This window comes from Falco punctatus, assembly GCF_963210335.1.
Source record: "Falco punctatus genome assembly, chromosome: 4".
NCBI classification, from domain to species: Eukaryota; Metazoa; Chordata; class Aves; order Falconiformes; family Falconidae; genus Falco; species Falco punctatus.
Window position 1 is genome coordinate 33,914,799 of NC_137583.1, and position 18,827 is coordinate 33,933,625.

Below are 18,827 nucleotides of genomic sequence, written 5' to 3' on the forward strand. Positions count from 1 at the left end.
AAATGATCAAGTTTAACTTACCATGCAATCTGTGATGTGTATTTTTAGTTTATGCTTATATGAAACATGTCCAGCTGTTCCTTCAGCTGGATTGTCTTTAGAGTTAGCTTGATATACCTGCCTTCAGGCAGTGTTGAACTGCTGTGTTGCCCATCAGAATTTGGGAAATTTAAACCTTTCTTCCTCCTATATACCACACCCAGATCAGAAGGAAGCATATTGAAGCCTAACACATTTCAAAGGATTTGTTCTGTAAGAGGAATATAATCAGGAAATGTGTATTGATTCTTAACTGTTGTTTTTTTTTTAAGGGAATGGTAGAAAAATGGCTTTTGCAAGTAGAGGAAATGATGCTGGCCAGTGTAAGACAAATTATTCAAGATGGCATAAAAGGATATGTCAAGGTAATTGTTCCTGATTTACAGTATAAAATAGATTTCATAAGCAACTGTATATGAATAGGTTGCTGAAATTCTTAACCAGGGAAACATGTTTGAAGCTAAGTGGGAATACAGCTGTCTTTGTTCAGTAGTACTAGTCTGAAGTTTTAACTTTGAATTTCTTGAAGAAAAAGTATTAAAGTTTTCCATGCTGATTCTCATTTATTTACAGAATGAGACAAAAGAAATTTGGGGAAAGTAACTGTTATCAGTGCTATAATCTAATGTGTTTATATGACTTCTTGTGTCTGGAATGGATCTTTTTGTTTAAGGTTCCTCGAAAAACATGGGTACTTCAGTGGCCTGGACAGGTGGTTATTTGTGTTTCATCCATTTACTGGACAGAAGAAGTGTCTGAGGCTATAAGGAAAGGAACTTTACTGGTAAGATTTTCTTCTACCTTTCTATTTCTAAGCACTAAACTTTGATTAATTAATAAAAAGCTGCTTCTAGCAAAGAAGATCCTCACTCAACAACATACTACAATTTACTTATGCAGCGTGCTTTATTTTCTGTTTCCTTTTTTCTTGTGTCTCATTTACCATGATGTGTATCAGGAGAAATTCCACTGAAGGAAATTGTATTACATGTATACATTTACAAGTGATACTGGTGTAAATAAAAGTGCCAAACAAAAAGTGATAGACTGTTGTTAAACACTGTGTATTTTTATTTCTAACGCCTGTCTTTGCATGTGAAGCCCCAGGGAAACGTGCAGGCAGAAATCTCTCTTTACAGAATGGCGCAGCTATTTGTCTTGTTATTGCTAGATTTTCCTGGTGATAAAGGTGCAGCAGCAAAGTTTGTTGTTTCATACAAGAGACTTTTTTTATGTGTTTGTAGTGTCTCTATCATCACGGCAGTTAAGTATTACTTAATTGAGGCTAATCAAATGCATGCTCAATTAATGGAAATAATTTCCAATTTGTTCAGTGGGTTTTTGGCTGATGCTAATTGAGCTAGGTGGATGAGGATTTATTTGGGGATTAATTCTCAACAGAGTTAACAGTGTTTGAGCTTATTTTTAAATGTGGAAATAGAAAAGTGTTAATAAACTTTACACCAAATACTACATTTTAATATTAGGTCTTTGTTTCGGTACCCTTGCTGAATATCTTAGGTTTAACTTGCCTATGTTGTTTAATACCATTTGAAGATCTTACTCCACTTATCCAGTCAGAAAATATTTATTTCTTTCAAAGAAAATATCCTAAACAATCCATAGGTTAAGAAAAATGAGAAGGAGTCACAGAACAGTGAATCACATAATATAAGGGACCTCTGGACATCATGTAGTCCAACCCCTCTTTAAAGCAGGGCCAACTAAAGGAGGACTTGCTCCAGTATGCCCATGCCCATCTTCTGTGGAGGAGCTGAGAACTGACCCAGTACTCCAGATGTGGTGTCAGCAGTGCTGACTAGAGGGGAAGGATCGATCACCTGCCTTGACCTGCCGCTAATATTTTTCCTGATGCAGCCAAGGATGCTGTTGCTCTTCTTTGTCTCAAGGGCACATTGATGGCTTATGTTTGTCTTGGTGTCCACCAGCATCCAGGTGTTCTGCAGAGCTGCTTCCCAGCTGGTTGGCCACTAGCATGTACTGGCACATGGGGGGTATTCCTTCTCAGATACAGGACTTTCCCCTTAGTTGAACTTCACAAGGTTCCTGTCTGCCTATTTCTCCAGTGTGTTGAGGTCTGTCTGAATAGCAGCACACCCATCTGGTCTGTCAACCACTCCTCCCGGTTTTGTATCCTCTGCAGACTTGCTGAGGGTGCACTCTGTCCTGTTGTCCAGGTCATTAATTAAAACTAAATTAAACTTTTGTTTCATTAAACTTTCTCATTTAATAATAATAAAATAATTTAAAATTTTTACAGTAAATTTAGGAGAAGCTTAGATTTCTATTAATTTTATTAATTTACAATTTACTACTAATTTACAGAAGAAATCTAATCCAAATTTACCCAACAGAGGGAATCTGCTCATCTCCTATCGTAGAATTTTGTCATTCCTATTAGGAAGATAAGACTTCTGCTTATACTACTTTCAGGCCATAAAGCTTTTTGAAGTTTTCATAGTAAAATAAAATGTCAGTATATGAAAAAGAATGTTAAATGTTTGTGTAACGCCTGGACTTCCATTATTATGTTTTCTTGGAAGGACTGTCTCCAATGACTGCACCCACGGGAGCTGAGGAACTGCTAGCTACAGCATTGCATTAATGCCTATGTTCTGTTTCTGTGACAGGATTTCTTGGAGAAGAGCAATCTACAAATTGGGGACGTTGTTGAGTTGGTGAGAGGAAAGCTGTCCAGTGGAGCCCGGCTGACACTTGGAGCTCTTACTGTCATTGACGTGCATGGTAAATGTGCAGTTGCTGGTACTCTCATTAAATCTGGGGCAGTGCTGCTATTCGTTGGTTGAACTATTTGAAAGAGGCAGCTAAAATGCTTTCTTTAACTTGAAACAACTTTTACAGAGTTATTTCACATTGTCTTTGGGAAAATGGAGATTTCTCAGTCCTGCACAACCATCTTGTGTCTACTTAGAACAGGCACTGGAATCTAGTTCAAATTAAGTGGATTCTTTATGCAAAACAGATGCAGACTCCTTTCTAAAATGAAAGCCAGCCTACTACTCTAAGTGTTGATTTACTTTTCATAGCTATAAGTAAATGCTAGTTTACTTACACATTGTTTTAAGTAAACTAATACAGTAGAAGTATTTTTCAATTTTTCAAGAAGAATTTTTCAAAAAATTTGTCTCTTACTCTGCAGCTCGTGATGTGGTTGCAAAATTAGTTGAAGACAAAATCACAGATCTGAATGACTTCCAGTGGATTTCTCAGCTGAGATACTACTGGGAAGAGAAGGATGTAATAGTGCGAATGATTACAACAGAAGCTAAATATGGTTATGAATATTTGGGCAATTCTCTACGTCTGGTGATAACCCCGCTAACAGATCGATGTTATAGGTAAAGCCATGTTGTCTATGAATAATATTTTCATGTTTTTGATTGGCCTGTATTTACTTTCATTTGTTATAGTTACTAATAACAGGAACCTCAGCAGCTAAGATTTTCCTGTAGATTTTAGAGCCAAATCTTACATATCTTCTTTACCCAAATGTGGTAAAATATTTACAATGTATAGGTTTCTACACCAGTAGAGTAATAGTCTCTGTTGTATCCAAGAATGTGCTTCTGAAAAGGGTTGGCAGCTGATGGTACTGGAACTGTGAAGAATTCTACAGTAGCACTGGTCAATTAATTTCTTTGAAGTAAGACATACAGCCTGCCTGTAAAATAAATTAGGTAATTACAGAGCCCTTCATAGATGTTTGAATGCAGTTAGCTTCGTGTTCCTTCCCTTGCTTGCAAGAGGTTGAAATGGGAATACTTCATCCCCCAAGGCTGAAGTATTCAAGGGCATTTGGTATTTCACTTCTGGTGAGCCCTGGGAGACAAAGGTCAGCTGTGAGCTGTGAACTCACCATCATGTAGAGGGCACTTGTAGTAAAGTGCCTATGTTAATGCCCGTGCTGGTAAATGCTTAATCTTTTGGCATTCGCAGTGGTGTTGAAGGAGCCATGTGGCTGGTGCATTATCTGTAAATTGGGGTAGTTTTCATTAGGATTAGCTCAATCTAAACTAAGACTACACAGTCAGCTGTGCCAGATGCAGTTTCAGTACAAGCAATGAGCAAACAGATTCTAATCAGCACAATTTAAGTTATTTTTGGTGGCAAAGGCTTTGAATGAGGCTTTGTAAAATAGTCAGACCACTCGTGCAGTGTTCACAGGGATCTCATTTTTAATATGAAAATCACTTTGAGAGCAAGGTGATTCCCAGGTTTATGAAAGAAATTTTATACTTTCTTAGCCATTTCTAAAGATTGACTTCATTTATGAAGCCAGCTTCAAGTTCTTGTCGTGAGGAGTGCCATGTGGTGAACGTGCTTTATGCAAACTCTGTCATTTTGCTTATGGCACTGTGCATTTGCTTGTGTAATTCAGGATATATGAGGTGGATGCATGTAACACAAAGCCTTGACATTCCTTGTAGGCAGAGTGGGTGAATGGAGCTTCCACAATTGGAAATCAGTTATGAGACGATACTGGGGTATTTTTAGGGCAAGCTACGAAGTTGGGAAGTATATGAACGTATCAGAAAATACTTATCCATCCCTTCAGAAACAATCTGTTGTTAAAGTTTACTATTTTTAATGCCTGTGTTCTTGTTTATGTAGGACATTAATGGGTGCCTTGAAATTAAATCTTGGTGGTGCTCCAGAAGGACCTGCTGGGACTGGCAAAACAGAAACAACAAAAGATCTAGCAAAAGCAGTAGCTAAGCAGGTACCAAAATACAAACTTTTTTTCTTTGCATTGTTTATGTTTGGATATGTAGATATTTCTTGAAATTTCATTCTTGAGGAAGTACTACTTGTTCGGTAACTATTCTTTATTCATAGAAATAGCTGGTAAGAAGCACACGTTTAGGACTGTGACTATATGGCATTTTATTTTTATAATCCAATGTTAGCAATAATAATCCCTTCCCATTTTATATGCTAAGAATTTTATAGTGGACTTTATGTTAATACTGAGAGATGTTCTCTTTGTGGTTTTGTTGTAGTGTGTGGTCTTTAATTGCTCTGATGGTCTCGACTACAAGGCAATGGGGAAGTTCTTTAAGGGACTGGCGCAGTCTGGTGCATGGTCCTGCTTTGATGAGTTCAATAGAATTGAGGTAATGTGTTAACTCAGACAAATAAAATGGTAAATCTTTAATTTAAGACACAAGAAGTTTTAGATTCAGACATGACAGCATTATTGCTAATCTACTTTTAGTTGTAGTATAGCTTCTTGGTTTCGATGATCACTGACACAGAAATAGGTACTGAGCTGCCTGCTGTAGGAGCACATGCCTACGTGTGCTGTGTTGCAGAAATCTTGTGTTCTGTGTTATTTTAGCTGAAAAAATTGTTCCTGTGCAATTTCCTCTTTTGTATGTGACACTCATTTGTTGAAAGAGAACTGTCCTTCTCTTCTCCTTGAGAAATCAAGCTGTGGGGCTGCTTTTGTCTGTGTTCAGCACAAGACAGGCAAATCCCAGTGGAGGGATTCCTGTGGTGACTAGCCAAGTGTCACTAACTGAGTGACCTGGTTAACTGGCTCTATAACCAGACACATCTAATCCCCTCCTTGGTCTTACTCTGAATTTTTGGGTTTGTTTTTTTAATTTGGTGACTAATGACTTTGAATGAGTTTATTGTTATCTTGATGCAATTAGATTTAAGTACTAGTAAAAGTGGAAATTCCATAGAGTTCTACTTTTAGCATCTTTAACACCTTGATTTCTCCAGTTGTCTGCTGTAACTTGTTTTTTAATGAATTCGTGTGTTAGCATTCTCATTTTCTAATATTCTGTTACCTTGAGACTTTAAAGCTCTGAGAATTGGTGCTAGGCTGTGTTACCCATTCTTTACGTTTACCCTTAATTTGGGGCACTGAGTGAATCAGTCTTTCTGAAGAGCCTAAATTCTTTATGTTGTCTGAGATGAAAGTGCTTTTGGAGGCCTCCAGAGGGAGTTCCTGCCCACTAATTTAATGTCTACAACATTCAGGCACATATTTCCCTGTGCAGGCTTTTTAGAAGCCTCTGCTACCTGCCTAGTTGGTTGAGTAGGGAATGGTTGCGCTAACTTGCAGAGGACCGCTTCAATAGGCAGCTAATATTTAGGCTCAGTTATCAGTCACAGGGTGATTTTGAGCCAGAGGAATGCAAATATAGCCATCAAAATATATAAACAAAACCATTTTATATTGTCTCGGAGTTTCTAATGTTTTCCAATCTGTTCTGTCTGTATTAGGCTGAAGTATTATCTGTAGTTGCCCAACAAATACTTAGCATCCAGCAAGCTATTACTCGCAAACTCAGAACATTCATCTTTGAAGGGACAGAGATCTCTCTTAATCCTACATGTGCTGTGTTTATCACGATGAATCCTGGGTATGCTGGACGAGCAGAGCTGCCTGATAATCTGAAGGTAAATCTGGAATCCTGATTTTTTTGTAGATATTTAACAGAATATGCAAGTTTTGGTCTATTGTAATAAGAAAAGCAAGGCAGCAATCAAATAATACAGTGATGTGCTGGTTTTGGCTGGAATAGATTTAATTTTCTTCACAGTAGCTGGTATGGGGCTGTGTTTTGGATTTGTGCTGGAAAGTGTTGATAATTCAGGAATGTTTTTGTTATTGCTGAGCAGTGCTTACATAGAGTCAAGGCCTTTTCTGCTTCTCACCCAGCACCACCAGCAGGTAGGCTGGGGGTGCACAACAAGCTAGCTGGGGACAAAGCCAGGACAGCTGACCCCAGCTGACTGAAGGGATATTTCATACCGTATGATGATGTCATGATCACATATAAAGCTGGGGGAAGAAGAAGGAAGGAGAGCATGTTTGGAGTTTTGGCGTTTTGTCTTCCCAAGTAACAGTTACAGATGATGGAGCCCTGCTTTCCTGGACATGGCTGAATACTTGCCTGCTGGTGGTCCCACATGAACCCGTACATCCTCATTACCCATCACCACCTTTCCTGTCCTTTGTTATAAGATGCAGATATCATTCCCTTAGTCTATGGACCACCCTTGTGAAATGCCTGTAAAATATCCATAAATGTCCACAAAATGTCCATTGAGTTAATTTAATCCATGACTTTGGGCTCCATCTGTTATGATGGTCACTTAGGACAGGAGAGCTGGTGTGTTGTGTGGAGTTACTGGGCTTAGCTCAGGTTGGGTTACTGCTGCACTTATACTGTTTCTCGTAAGGCTTGTCTGCCATTGGTTCAGGTGGTTCCTGCTACAGTAACTCCTATAACATGCAACTCAAATAATGGGTTACAACAATTTAAAAGTATTCTCGTTACAGTCTTCATTTCCGGTCCCTTTGAGCCAGGTTGTAGGGTTTAAGATTGTAACAACTCCTCCTGTTGCTCCTCACCTAGCTAGTAACAAGGGGTTTCCTGTAACATGAAATTCAAGTCCTGGGTTACAAGAATTTAAAGGTATTTCCATTACAGTTTCCATGCCTGGTCCCTTTGGACCAGACAATAGGATAAGTCAAATGTTAAAACGCCGCAATAAACTCCTCCCCTTGCCCCTGCTCTGGCTTGGACTTAGCCACAGACTGCAGTCCCTTAGGGGTGTACCTGCCTCAAGTGGAGCCTTATCTATGAGCCACAATCTCTTCCCAGGGGTGTGCTTGCTGCAGCATAGACTTATGCACAGCCACAGTTGCTTTGAGATGTACCAGCTCTGGCATGGGCTTCTCCATGGCCACAGATGCTGATAACCCATTCAAGTGTATTCTGCTGTGCTTTTTGCTAAGCCTTAGTGTTTAAGGATTGTACATAATGCACAGATGAAAGGTCTCAGTCTAATCATACTGATAGCAGTTCACAGCTTTAACTGTACTCTAAGTGGAAGTTCTCCTGGTTTACAGTGGCTTGGCGGTCCAAATCCCAATTTAAATTTATTATAACTTTGCAAGTTGCTGAGATACTGTAGAGAGACTGATGTGGTCCTAGTTCTTTTCCAAGCTTTGCCACATTTTTTTTGTGACATTTTACAAGACATTAACCACACCATGTTCTAGTTTGCCTATTATAAAAGTGAGATGAATGACACCTCCCTTTCTTCTATTAATAGTTCTTTAGGATTGTGACTTTCTATACATTCGTTCCTGCAGTGCTCAGTACAGCCCCTTGAACCTCTTGATAAGATCATAATAGAATAGAATAAAATATTAATGCAATCTCATAGATTTCTGATGATTCCTGAATTCTAGAAGCTCATGAATTTATAGAGAGATACTATTCTTAAAAAGCAAGCACATATCTTACCATATTCCATCATCTAAGCTTGTATCTTCTTTTCTTACAGGCACTGTTCCGAACAGTTGCCATGATGGTTCCAGATTATGCTTTGATTGGAGAAATTTCACTTTATTCAATGGGATTTTTGGACTCTCGGAGGTAAGACATGCTGAATTTTCCACATCAGTTGAGTCTGATATACCTCATTCCTCTGTAAGGCATATATGTGTGTTTGAGGCATGTCATTCTGGAAGGCTGTCCATGTTCTGTTTCTCCAGAAAGTACTTTTTAATTTCTTTTATCATCAATTCTCATTTACCGCTTCACGTTGGCAGATATGCACCTCTACACAGGATCATTTGCAAAATGTATCATAATATCAAACAGAATGCCTAAATGGCACACACGTTCTCTGGCATGGCAGAATCTACAGTTTTACTTCCTAGGTGTTTTGGGCCATCTTGTCAGCTAACATGTCTGATAATCACTGCAGTTACTTTGTGTGTATATAGGTACTTAAATTATTTTCCTTGCATGGTGAGATATTTTCATTTTACATGTGATATTTTAATATCCACAGTCTTGCCCAGAAAATTGTTGCCACTTACCGTTTGTGCTCTGAGCAGTTGTCATCTCAGCATCACTATGATTATGGAATGCGTGCTGTTAAATCTGTCCTGACAGCTGCAGGAAACTTAAAACTGAAGTACCCAACTGAAAATGAAAGTGTATTGTTACTTCGGGCTTTGCTGGATGTTAACTTGGCCAAATTCTTGGCACAGGATGTGCCATTGTTTCAGGTAAGCGGTCAGGCTGGTGTATTTCAGTTTTGTGTTGATGAGGTCCATTATAAGCGCCTCAGAAACAGGTCATTGTCTTAATTTAGAACAGTTTGATCTAGATGCTGCTACATTAGTGTAGTTATTTCAGTCCACTGATCTGTCTGCACTCTTTGGTGGTGTTGGGATTATTTTGAAAAACAAACTTTCAGTGGTCTTTTTAAGTTATTCTATAAAATACTTTACAAGGTATCTTTCTAGAAGTTATTTTTGCTGTTTCATTCATGGAAACCATTCTTTGGAGTTTGAATTCTAGCTTTGTGTTGCAAAAGAGATGTGGGCAACTAAATTAAGTTCAACTAGAAATTTGAAGCCAGGATGAAAATGAGGAAGTTCCTGTTTGCATACGGCTTTGATAGAAAATAAAGACTGTGTTGAGCTACACAGCAATCAATATTAAAGACATAAAAGATAGGTTACAAGCACACACGGAGTCATTGCTCTGAAATTTCAGCACACATAGCCTTCTCTTTAATCACTAAAATTCTTTCAGTCACTTTCACACCCTTTCCTGTAATGCTTTTTGAGGCAAATTTGCAGAAGGTTAAGCCTCCTTTTTACAAAACCAGTGTGTGTATAAGAAGTGCAGGCACTCGTTTCTGTCTTATGCATACAGAATTTTGTGTGGCTACAGCTTGCCTAGAAGTTAGTTTTTTCCAGCTGAGGATTTTTTCTCTTAACTGTATGAGTGTTATTTTACTTGTAGATTTTTATGCTTTTGGAATTTTTCCTTTTTGTAATCTGTGTTTAAATAGTGTTCTATTCTGCCTTTCCTTATCAGGGCATCATATCTGACCTGTTTCCTGGAGTGGTTCTTCCTATACCAGATTACGACCTGTTTGTCAAGGCACTAACTGAAAATATAAAAAAAATGAATCTTCAACCAGTTCCATGGTTCATTGGAAAAATTATTCAGGTTTATTTTCTCATACTTCTGGGGAAGAAGAGGGTGAGAGCAGAAACACTCTTCACTGTCTGTGACATGAATGAATACGTAATGGTTTCCACAATCAGTTAATAAAATATTGCAAACAGCCTATTTTTGCTGAGTAAAAATCATGCAGTAAAAGCTTGCTTTGCTTATAGCAATTTTTTAATTCAGCCAGACTGTGAAGGAGCTAATATGTGCACCTGCATTGTAGATCTTATGGTTCAGGACAGAAAATTAAACTGAGTCTATTACTAGCTGAGGCAGCATAGTCTAGTGAACAGAATTCTGGACTGGGAGTCAGGCCCTGTTCCCAGTCTGCTCATAGTCTCCTTGAGAAGTCTTGAAAGAGGTGACATTTTGCACTCTTGCTTATGCTTCACCTTCAGCTCTTGGTTCCCATTGGTCTCCCATTTACTATTATTGGTGACCTTTTAAAAAAATGCTTAACTTTTTTTCTTTTGAGTAGTGCAGCATAGTGACAGTGTAATGTCAAGGGCAAAAACGCATGGCCTTGGGGCAGGATCATGAGGGGGCCCTTCAGCAGCAGTTCAGATTTCATGGCTTATGTTCAGACTTGGTTTATGCTGCTTTGCAAACCATGCTTTATCTTTCATTTAAATAGGGGTAGTGTTAACTCATTAGGAATTTAAGCTCAACCAGAAAATACCTGCCTTAACCTGAGATTTTTAAATCTTCTGAGTGGCTCTTCTTACAGCTCTGTTTGAAGGTGATCTGAAGGCTTTGACCTGAGTTCTGGCAAGATCTTGTGGGGTGACTGAACAAGTTTCCACTCTTGCAGTCCAAAGTCAGCCTCTGTGGGACCAGTCATATGACACATCCTCAGAACTGTAGTTTCAGTCCCTTTGTGTTAGCTTCATTGGTAACCGTTGATTTCAGTTCAGGCTTTTGCACCGGGCTGTGTTCTGCAGTGTCTGGTTAGTGCATTCACACCCTGTACAATGATGCTGTTACAGCTGAGGGATGACATTTAGCAAGGAGGAAGGGAGGATGTCTGGAGGCAGTGACTTCCTAAATTATATCAGTGCCGTAATAACACTGCCTTCTGATTTGGGTTAATGCTTTGGTGCAGATATTTGGCTGATATTTTGTCCTGTCACATCTGAGTGCAGGAGAGATGCCTCAAGTTTCATAAACATAATGCCTGGTTTTGTTCTATGTTAAAGAGCCAGTCTCTTGTCACTGATACAGATATATGAAATGATGCTAGTGCGCCATGGTTTCATGATTGTTGGAGATCCTTTGAGTGGAAAGACCTGTGCGTACAAAGTGCTGGCTGGAGCCCTTGGCGATTTGTGTGCAGGTAATGTTCAGCCACAAACTTCACATTAAATGAAGTTAATTCTATGACTAATGTTTTTCCTTTGTGGAAATATGCCCAGTTTATTAATTGTCCTATATTCTGCTTTCTCAACTGGAACATTTCTATTCGTTGAGCTATTTTTGTCTGATACATTTGTGTGAAAGTATTTTTGTCTGCATTTACTGGAATAGTAAAACATACTAATGTATTTATGCTTTTCTGAATTTTGTTAAGCATTGTATTTGTGCATAATACTCTTGAAAAAACTGGCTCTGATAGGAAGATTGTAAGTAGCTCGCATAAACATATAAAATCTATTCTGCTCTGCTTTTTCTTTTTTTTAATGTGCTTTTGCACATAGGACTTTGTACTTTCCTTGTACAAGTAACAGAATTTCATACTTACCGCTACCTAGCTGCAAAATGTCTGGGTTTTTTTTGCCTTGGGCAGCTAAACCAGGATCCTCAAGAATCTGGTTCTGTACTTTCATTGCTGAATGAAACTAACCTATCAAATTCTCAAGCTCATCTATTTGTCTTTTTACAAAGCAAAATCCATGGATGAATATGCTGTTGAATACAAAGTTATTAATCCCAAAGCAATTACTATGGGACAGTTGTATGGCGGTTTTGATCCTGTAAGCCATGAGTGGACAGATGGAGTTCTTGCAAATGCCTTCAGGGAACAAGCATCTTCTACCACAGATGATCGGAAGTGGATTGTTTTTGATGGCCCAGTAGATGCAGTTTGGATAGAAAACTTGAACACTGTGCTGGATGATAATAAAAAGGTAGCCTAACTTTTGCCAGTAACCTTGTCCTTTAATATACGTACTTTATTTTAGTACTAGCAATATTATTACCATGTTGGTCAAAGGAGGTGTGAGACTCAGGAAAGGCAGATGTGCTTAAAAGCATTGCTTTTTTCCCCAGTTACACGAGTGGGTTTATTAGATGATATTAAGCTGTTACTTCTCGCTAGAAGCTTTGTCTTGCTCCTGCTTTATTGAAATCAGGTTGCTTACTGAGGGGTTTTTATTGACCCTTTAGGAAACTGAAATATATAAACTCAGTTCTGTTACTGAACACTGAACTTGCTTAAATTACTTAGTGAACAAATATTAAAAAAAAAAAAAAAAGAAAAAAGCTGTAGGGCATAACTGCTTATCCTTGCAGATTTATCTAAAGATAGAGCATTGTTCTCTGTCTCTGCAAGCCATTACAGTAACATGTAGAAAAGTTGAGACAAGGTCAGAAAATACGTGCTGTGAGAATATGAATGAGTGAATGAGGAGTGGCAGTAAGTAGAATGTTCAGTGATTTTATGACAGTCATTACTTTGACTGGATGATCAGCACTGACATGACTAGATCATGTTTATGTGATGCTCTTCTTCTAGCTATGCTTAATGAGTGGTGAAATAATTCAGATGAATTCAAAAATGAGTTTAATCTTTGAGCCAGCAGACTTGGAGGAGGCATCTCCAGCAACTGTCAGCAGGTAATGTGAAAGCATTCAAACTTGAACTGTCCCACCTTGCACATCTGTTCCTGTACCATAGTTGTTTGTTCTTCCTAGGTGTGGTATGGTCTATATGGACCCACAACAGTTAGGTTGGAAGCCACTGAAGGATTCCTACATGAAGACATTGCCTTCAAACCTGCAGGAAGAACACCGAGAGCTGGTGCGAAACTTAATTTTTACATTGGTCTAATTCAGAAGATTAATGTTAAGGTGATGCTCACAGTTTGCCCACTTGAAGACAGGCATGCAGAATCAAAACTTTTTAAAGTACTTTCATGATTTAGAGGGTCCCAGACCTCCTAGAGGCTGTTGTAAATTATTTTGTAGTGAAGAATGTTAAATGTCATTGCAAGTGCCTGAGAGCTGGAGATGCTAATGTATTAGCATTATGTATTAGAAATGTAATGTGAGGAAAACTGGAAGACTCAAAATGTTCTGAACTCATTCTTCTTCTAAGACATCTAGAGTTTAGCTTAAACATGCTTATGATATTATTATCAGTAACAGCTTGATCTTCAAAGCGTTAGTCACCTCATGAATCCTTGTGAAATAGTCTTCTGTGTACTCGATTGCTTGCATGAATGGGAGCTCTTTGTGTTGTGTATTGTGGTATATCTTCAGTGTAGATGCAAATAAAAGTTGGTGGGAATCAGCTTTTCATCTTATCAAAATAAAAATTCCCTTTTATTGGGCATTAAAATATAGTAAAAGAATCAGAATAAGATCTGCCTACAATAGCTTTGAAACTGGAGAAAACTTTGATTTCTGTGATTTGACAAGGCCCCCTTTGAGTTTTTGCAGGAAATTAGGACCAAATTCAATAGAAGTACCAAGACTAGAAGAGCTCTTTATAGATTTCTTAGTTCATCAAAGCAAAATATTTATTCTTTAATCAGCATACAGCCCATGTGAAAAGGCTAGGTGATGATTCCTCTCCTGGTTTCCTGTGTGAGTTCATGGAGCAGACACCACCAGCCATGGTCATTACCTACCTGCATGCTGTGGCACTGCTGCTGGTACCAGTCAGTTCCAACTTTCTGGAATTTCTTCTGTGGCACAGTATCTGTGCTGGGCCCTTAGTAGGGGCCTGTCCTTTTTAAGGGAGGATGAAACCCTTATCTTTGGTTCTGTTGGAATAACTTTGTTCTTGCCCAAGCAAAGCAGTGGTCTTCCTAGGCTGCACTACTGCTCTGCTGTCTGGATTGATGTCTGGGTAACAAAATTCCTGCTGAAAACTTGTCTGTGGTAGAAACAAATTGTTTTCACCATCAGATAATGACAGTGTGTGACTTTGTGATCACTTAAGTACTGCTTGACACAGGTCCTTTCCTGATAACCCACTCTGCCAACTTGGAGAATTTCTGATGCTTTGTGTTTTATTGAGAGAGAATTGAGTGACAATGGGAAATGTGGCACTCCTGCATTGTTTAAAAGCCATTTCCTTTTCTCCTGGTAGGTCAATGACATGTTTATGTGGCTAGTCCAGCCCTGTTTAGAGTTTATTAACCTTCATTGCAAAGCCATTGTACAAACGTCCTCTATTCACTTGAGTTACAGCTTGATGAAACTCTATACTTGTCTGCTTGGTAAGTACCCAAAGCATTACTCTTCTCATTTTGATTTTTCTTTTTTTCCTGCTGTGTCCCATGGTAAGATGCAGGTTATTGGGTGCAAGGGAATACCAAAGGAATTCCATACTGTTGAGATCATACAACACACTTGGTGATCTCCCTGATCAGCATAATAATAGTTCTTTGACTAGCATATGGAGCTTTTGAATTTGACGTCATTACAAAACTGAACATGATCATGTGAGTGTATTCCATATGTTTTGCTTGCTGTTTGCTAGCATCTGAAGAAAAAAATTACGATATTTGGTAAATATTTTTTCTTCTCATTTATTTTTATTTGTAAACAGGATTTTGCACAGACAAGATCCTCACTCTGTAGGTTGGCTTTGCTCCCCTGAAGACAATGCTCTAAGTTTGTCTCAATGCTTTTGCGAAAATGCATTTTGAATTGGGATTTATGGTTGTAACTGGTATTTAACTAAAATTCAAAATATGTGTTTTAGATGAAATAAAGGAATCCGAGGAAGAGGAGAAGGAAAGCATGTCTAGTCAGCATATCACCTTGTGGCTGCAGGGGCTTTTCCTTTTTGCTTTGGTTTGGACAGTTGGTGGGATCATCGATGCAGACAGCAGAAAGAAATTTGATTTGTTTTACCGCAACTTGCTAATGGGAATGAATGAGGAAAACCCACGCCCTAGAAGTGTGAAGCTTACGAGAAACAATATCTTTCCAGAAAAAGGTGCTTCTTCATAACTGTACTTGCCTGGCCTTATATGAAGCAATAAGAAAACTTGGCATTTTAAGGGAGAATAGAGTGCCTGGCAGATGTTAAGTCTGCAGCAGAGTCACCATCTGCCAAGCCTTGGGCTGCACAGTTGGGTGCTCTTTCCTGGCTCTTTTAACCAGGAGTAGCATATGCCTCATGTTGTACTCAAACACCATAGCTGAATCTGACCTAAAATAATCTGGTAATGATAATGGTGGGGGGCGGGGGGAGGGTATCTTTTGTGCTAGAAAGCCTTCATTATCTCACAGTGTTCAATGCCTCACACTAAAATGATCAAAGTTTGTTCTTTAATCAGTGGGTTTTCTTATGTTGTGTTTTTCAATTAACAGGGAGTGTTTATGACTTCTATTTTTACAAGCATGGCAGTGGGCAGTGGAATCTGTGGACAGAGTACATCACAAAAGAAGAGCAAGTTATCTCCCCAGGGGCTAAGGTTCACATTGATATCTTTCATTATAGAAAATAATTATTTGATTAAGTGATTTAGACGTAGAAATCAACTGCCTTAGCTAGCTCTGATCCTACTGTATTAGGCCGTTTAATGTTTGATCTGCAACATTTTGTTAATCTCTTGTAGGCTCCTGTGCTTATGTCTTAATTCTGGTACCATCAATATTGAAACTTCAGCACTGCAGGTGAACATGGAGCCTGAGGTTGGCTAGGGGTTTAAATTTTTGATTCTGCTTTTCTCTCTGTAATAGCATCTGATGCTATAGAAATCTTGGTGGGAAAAAGCCAAAGCCTGAATTTCCATTCCTTCATTTTTGTTTTCCGTGGTTGACGTCATGATGGTATAGTATGAGTTAATCAGAGAAAGCAAGCAAAGAGACTTACTACTTCTTTGGGATATGGAGAGCAGTACTGACAGTCCTGGATCCCCTCCGTTTCCAAATAGACTCACTCACATTTTGATGGCAGCTGTGAACTCAAGGGAAGTGTAGCACAGCAGAGGTTTGCAAAAAGTACCTATTCTGGAATGAAATTTCAAGATAACTTAAGTGATGTTTGTTCAGCTTTTCATTCCATTGTAGTTGCAACTGCCTTGTCTATTAAGTACATGAGAGATGTAAGATTACATTTCATTCTGCTGTCTAAAATCTTTATTGTTGTCTAGTGTACAGCTCCTAATGATAAGTGGAAGATGAGGAAGAGAAAAAGATTTCCATAGCACTGTTCCTTTCCTCTTGCACAGTAGGGGAACAGAAATAAGCCATATTTAACTCTGCAGTTCTCCTTCCAGGCTTCATATAGTGTCTATGAACCATAATATAGGTAATACTAGTGGTGCTATTTACTGTATAAACACTGAACAAGACGTGGGGCCATACTATCTACCAGAGCCTTGTTATAGCTTAGGTTTTCAGGTAAAAGAATTTTTGTGCTACAGGCTTCCTGTAGTTGCTTGCAAATATTCATGTTGAATGTTTTAGATGTTTGATTTTCATGGACTTGTTTTACTTTTCTCTGTAATAGGTATCTGAGCTGATCATTCCAACAATGGAAACTGCCAGGCAGATGTTTTTTCTTAAAACATATGTGGAGCATAATGTCCCTTTGCTTTTTGTGGGTCCCACTGGCACTGGAAAATCAGCTATAACCAACAATTTTCTATTGCAACTTCCAAAGGAAAAATGCATCCCAAACTTCATAAATTTCTCTGCAAGGACCTCTGCTAACCAAACTCAGGATACTATTATGTCCAAGCTGGAGAGAAGAAGAAAAGGATTATTTGGACCTCCTTCGGGGAAAAAAGCTATAATATTTGTGGGTAAGACACCTTTTTCAGGGTTTTTATATCATTTAATTCTGGCTTAAGCAAAAGAAGTGGTTCACTCAGACTAGTAATTTTGGATTGCCTCGGTGCTCTTTGGCTGTTTTCAGGCATCCAAAGAAGGATTAGCAGTGCCCTCTGCTGAAAGGTTTCTGTTTAAGTGGCGGTTGTCTTCAGAATGGTGCATTCAGCGTTGCAGTGTGACATGAAATAAAATAGAACAAAATCCCAACCACATTAAGTTAAAACTTCACCTATAAGTATGCCTGTAAAGTATAATGTCATTCGATTCTGGTTAGTTTAATGAGAAGCAAGAATAACAAGACACCACCTTTTTCTGTCTCTAGTTACTTTTTCTTCTTAGCTTTGAAAGGAAGCTGTAATTCCTAAACACTGAGGGATTTTTAATCAATGTCTGTGTTCTCCATAGATGATCTAAACATGCCTGCAAAGGAAGTGTATGGAGCCCAGCCACCTATTGAGCTTCTCAGACAATGGATTGATCACGGTCACTGGTACGACAAGAAAGATGCATCCAAGATTAATATCATAGATGTACTGCTTGTTTCAGCTATGGGTCCACCTGGGGGAGGCAGGAATGATATTACAGGTAGGATATATATTACTATGCCAAGTAGTTATTTAACTGGCTGATGTTAAGAGGCAGGTTCAGTTCTGCTGATGACTAATTGTACATTTATCTATTACTTGTAGATGTACAGACACGTTCACTGGCTGGGTTGTTCAAAGTAGAAATCTGTATGCTTAAGGTCAAATCTGTACCTTTTCCAGGGGCAGTTTAAGTAACATTAGAAACAATGTTTTTAATGTTGATTAAACTCTGAATGATGATAATTCCAAAATTAGAGAACTGGACACTTTTTCTATCTCTTGTTCTTTGGAAAAGGGAGGGAGTACATCTTCTTGCCAAGTCTTTCTGGCTGTTCTCTTCTGAAAATGTATCTCCTGCTGCTAGGATAGGCTGCCTGCATTTACTTACAAGCGTTTTGCCTGCAAAAGTCCATGATTCCTGTCATATCACCATAAGGAGATTATATTTTCTAATGAAAAAGTTATGTCAGTAAAAGCCCTAATGTAGCTACAGCTACACCGTTAATAAGGCACTTCGTGCTGCTTTGCTTCATATAAACACTAATACAGTTATTACTGTATGTCCTCTAAGGAGGCTTTATTAAAATAACTATTCTGATACAGCTAAATTTGTAAAATTTACTAGTGTATAGACTGATATTTTTTTTTACATGAAAGCCAATAACAAGATCCTTGATTTTGTGAAGTTTTACTGTGTCATATCACAGTCAACAGGGCTAATATAAGCTTAAATTTAAATGTGGGTAATAGCAGCTTTGTTGTAGTGGAGATTTATGTTTTTCATATTAAAACCAGTTATTCTAAGTGAAATACTGATAGAAAATATAAACTGTGTTTATATTTGTTTTGCATCACTGCTGAAGCAGAAATTTGCCAGAAACAAGATCATGGAGCTGGACCCAGATTCAAATGTTGTTGTTTGAGTGCCAGTCAATCCTAGAATATGCTAGCTGAAAGGTGGACAAATGTTTGGACATTCCTAAATCTTTCTGCATCATTTTGTCTGTATTACAGGACGTTTCACACGGCACTTGAACATTGTATCTATATGTTCTTTTGATGATGACATATTAACCAAGATTTTTACTGCAGTTGCTGATTGGCATTTCAGCAAAGGCTTTGAGCCTGTATTTCTAAGGTAATG

The 18,827-nt window shown here is 38.4% G+C and overlaps 1 protein-coding gene across 1 annotated transcript in view; it reads left to right on the plus strand.

Moving 5' to 3' along the window:
* Positions 1 to 18,827, plus strand: part of DNAH3 (dynein axonemal heavy chain 3) — a 65,774-nt gene that overhangs the window by 24,585 nt on the left and 22,362 nt on the right. Inside the window, exons 24-43 of the mRNA XM_080386646.1 lie at positions 312 to 404; positions 713 to 823; positions 2,691 to 2,805; positions 3,221 to 3,419; positions 4,693 to 4,801; positions 5,082 to 5,195; positions 6,319 to 6,495; positions 8,395 to 8,486; positions 8,908 to 9,127; positions 9,948 to 10,082; positions 11,307 to 11,418; positions 11,967 to 12,208; positions 12,817 to 12,917; positions 12,996 to 13,101; positions 14,398 to 14,527; positions 15,016 to 15,252; positions 15,630 to 15,733; positions 16,774 to 17,068; positions 17,502 to 17,681; positions 18,698 to 18,821. Coding sequence (XP_080242772.1) covers positions 312 to 404; positions 713 to 823; positions 2,691 to 2,805; positions 3,221 to 3,419; positions 4,693 to 4,801; positions 5,082 to 5,195; positions 6,319 to 6,495; positions 8,395 to 8,486; positions 8,908 to 9,127; positions 9,948 to 10,082; positions 11,307 to 11,418; positions 11,967 to 12,208; positions 12,817 to 12,917; positions 12,996 to 13,101; positions 14,398 to 14,527; positions 15,016 to 15,252; positions 15,630 to 15,733; positions 16,774 to 17,068; positions 17,502 to 17,681; positions 18,698 to 18,821 — 2,996 coding nt within the window. The remainder of the gene's footprint in view (positions 1 to 311; positions 405 to 712; positions 824 to 2,690; positions 2,806 to 3,220; positions 3,420 to 4,692; positions 4,802 to 5,081; positions 5,196 to 6,318; positions 6,496 to 8,394; positions 8,487 to 8,907; positions 9,128 to 9,947; positions 10,083 to 11,306; positions 11,419 to 11,966; positions 12,209 to 12,816; positions 12,918 to 12,995; positions 13,102 to 14,397; positions 14,528 to 15,015; positions 15,253 to 15,629; positions 15,734 to 16,773; positions 17,069 to 17,501; positions 17,682 to 18,697; positions 18,822 to 18,827) is intronic.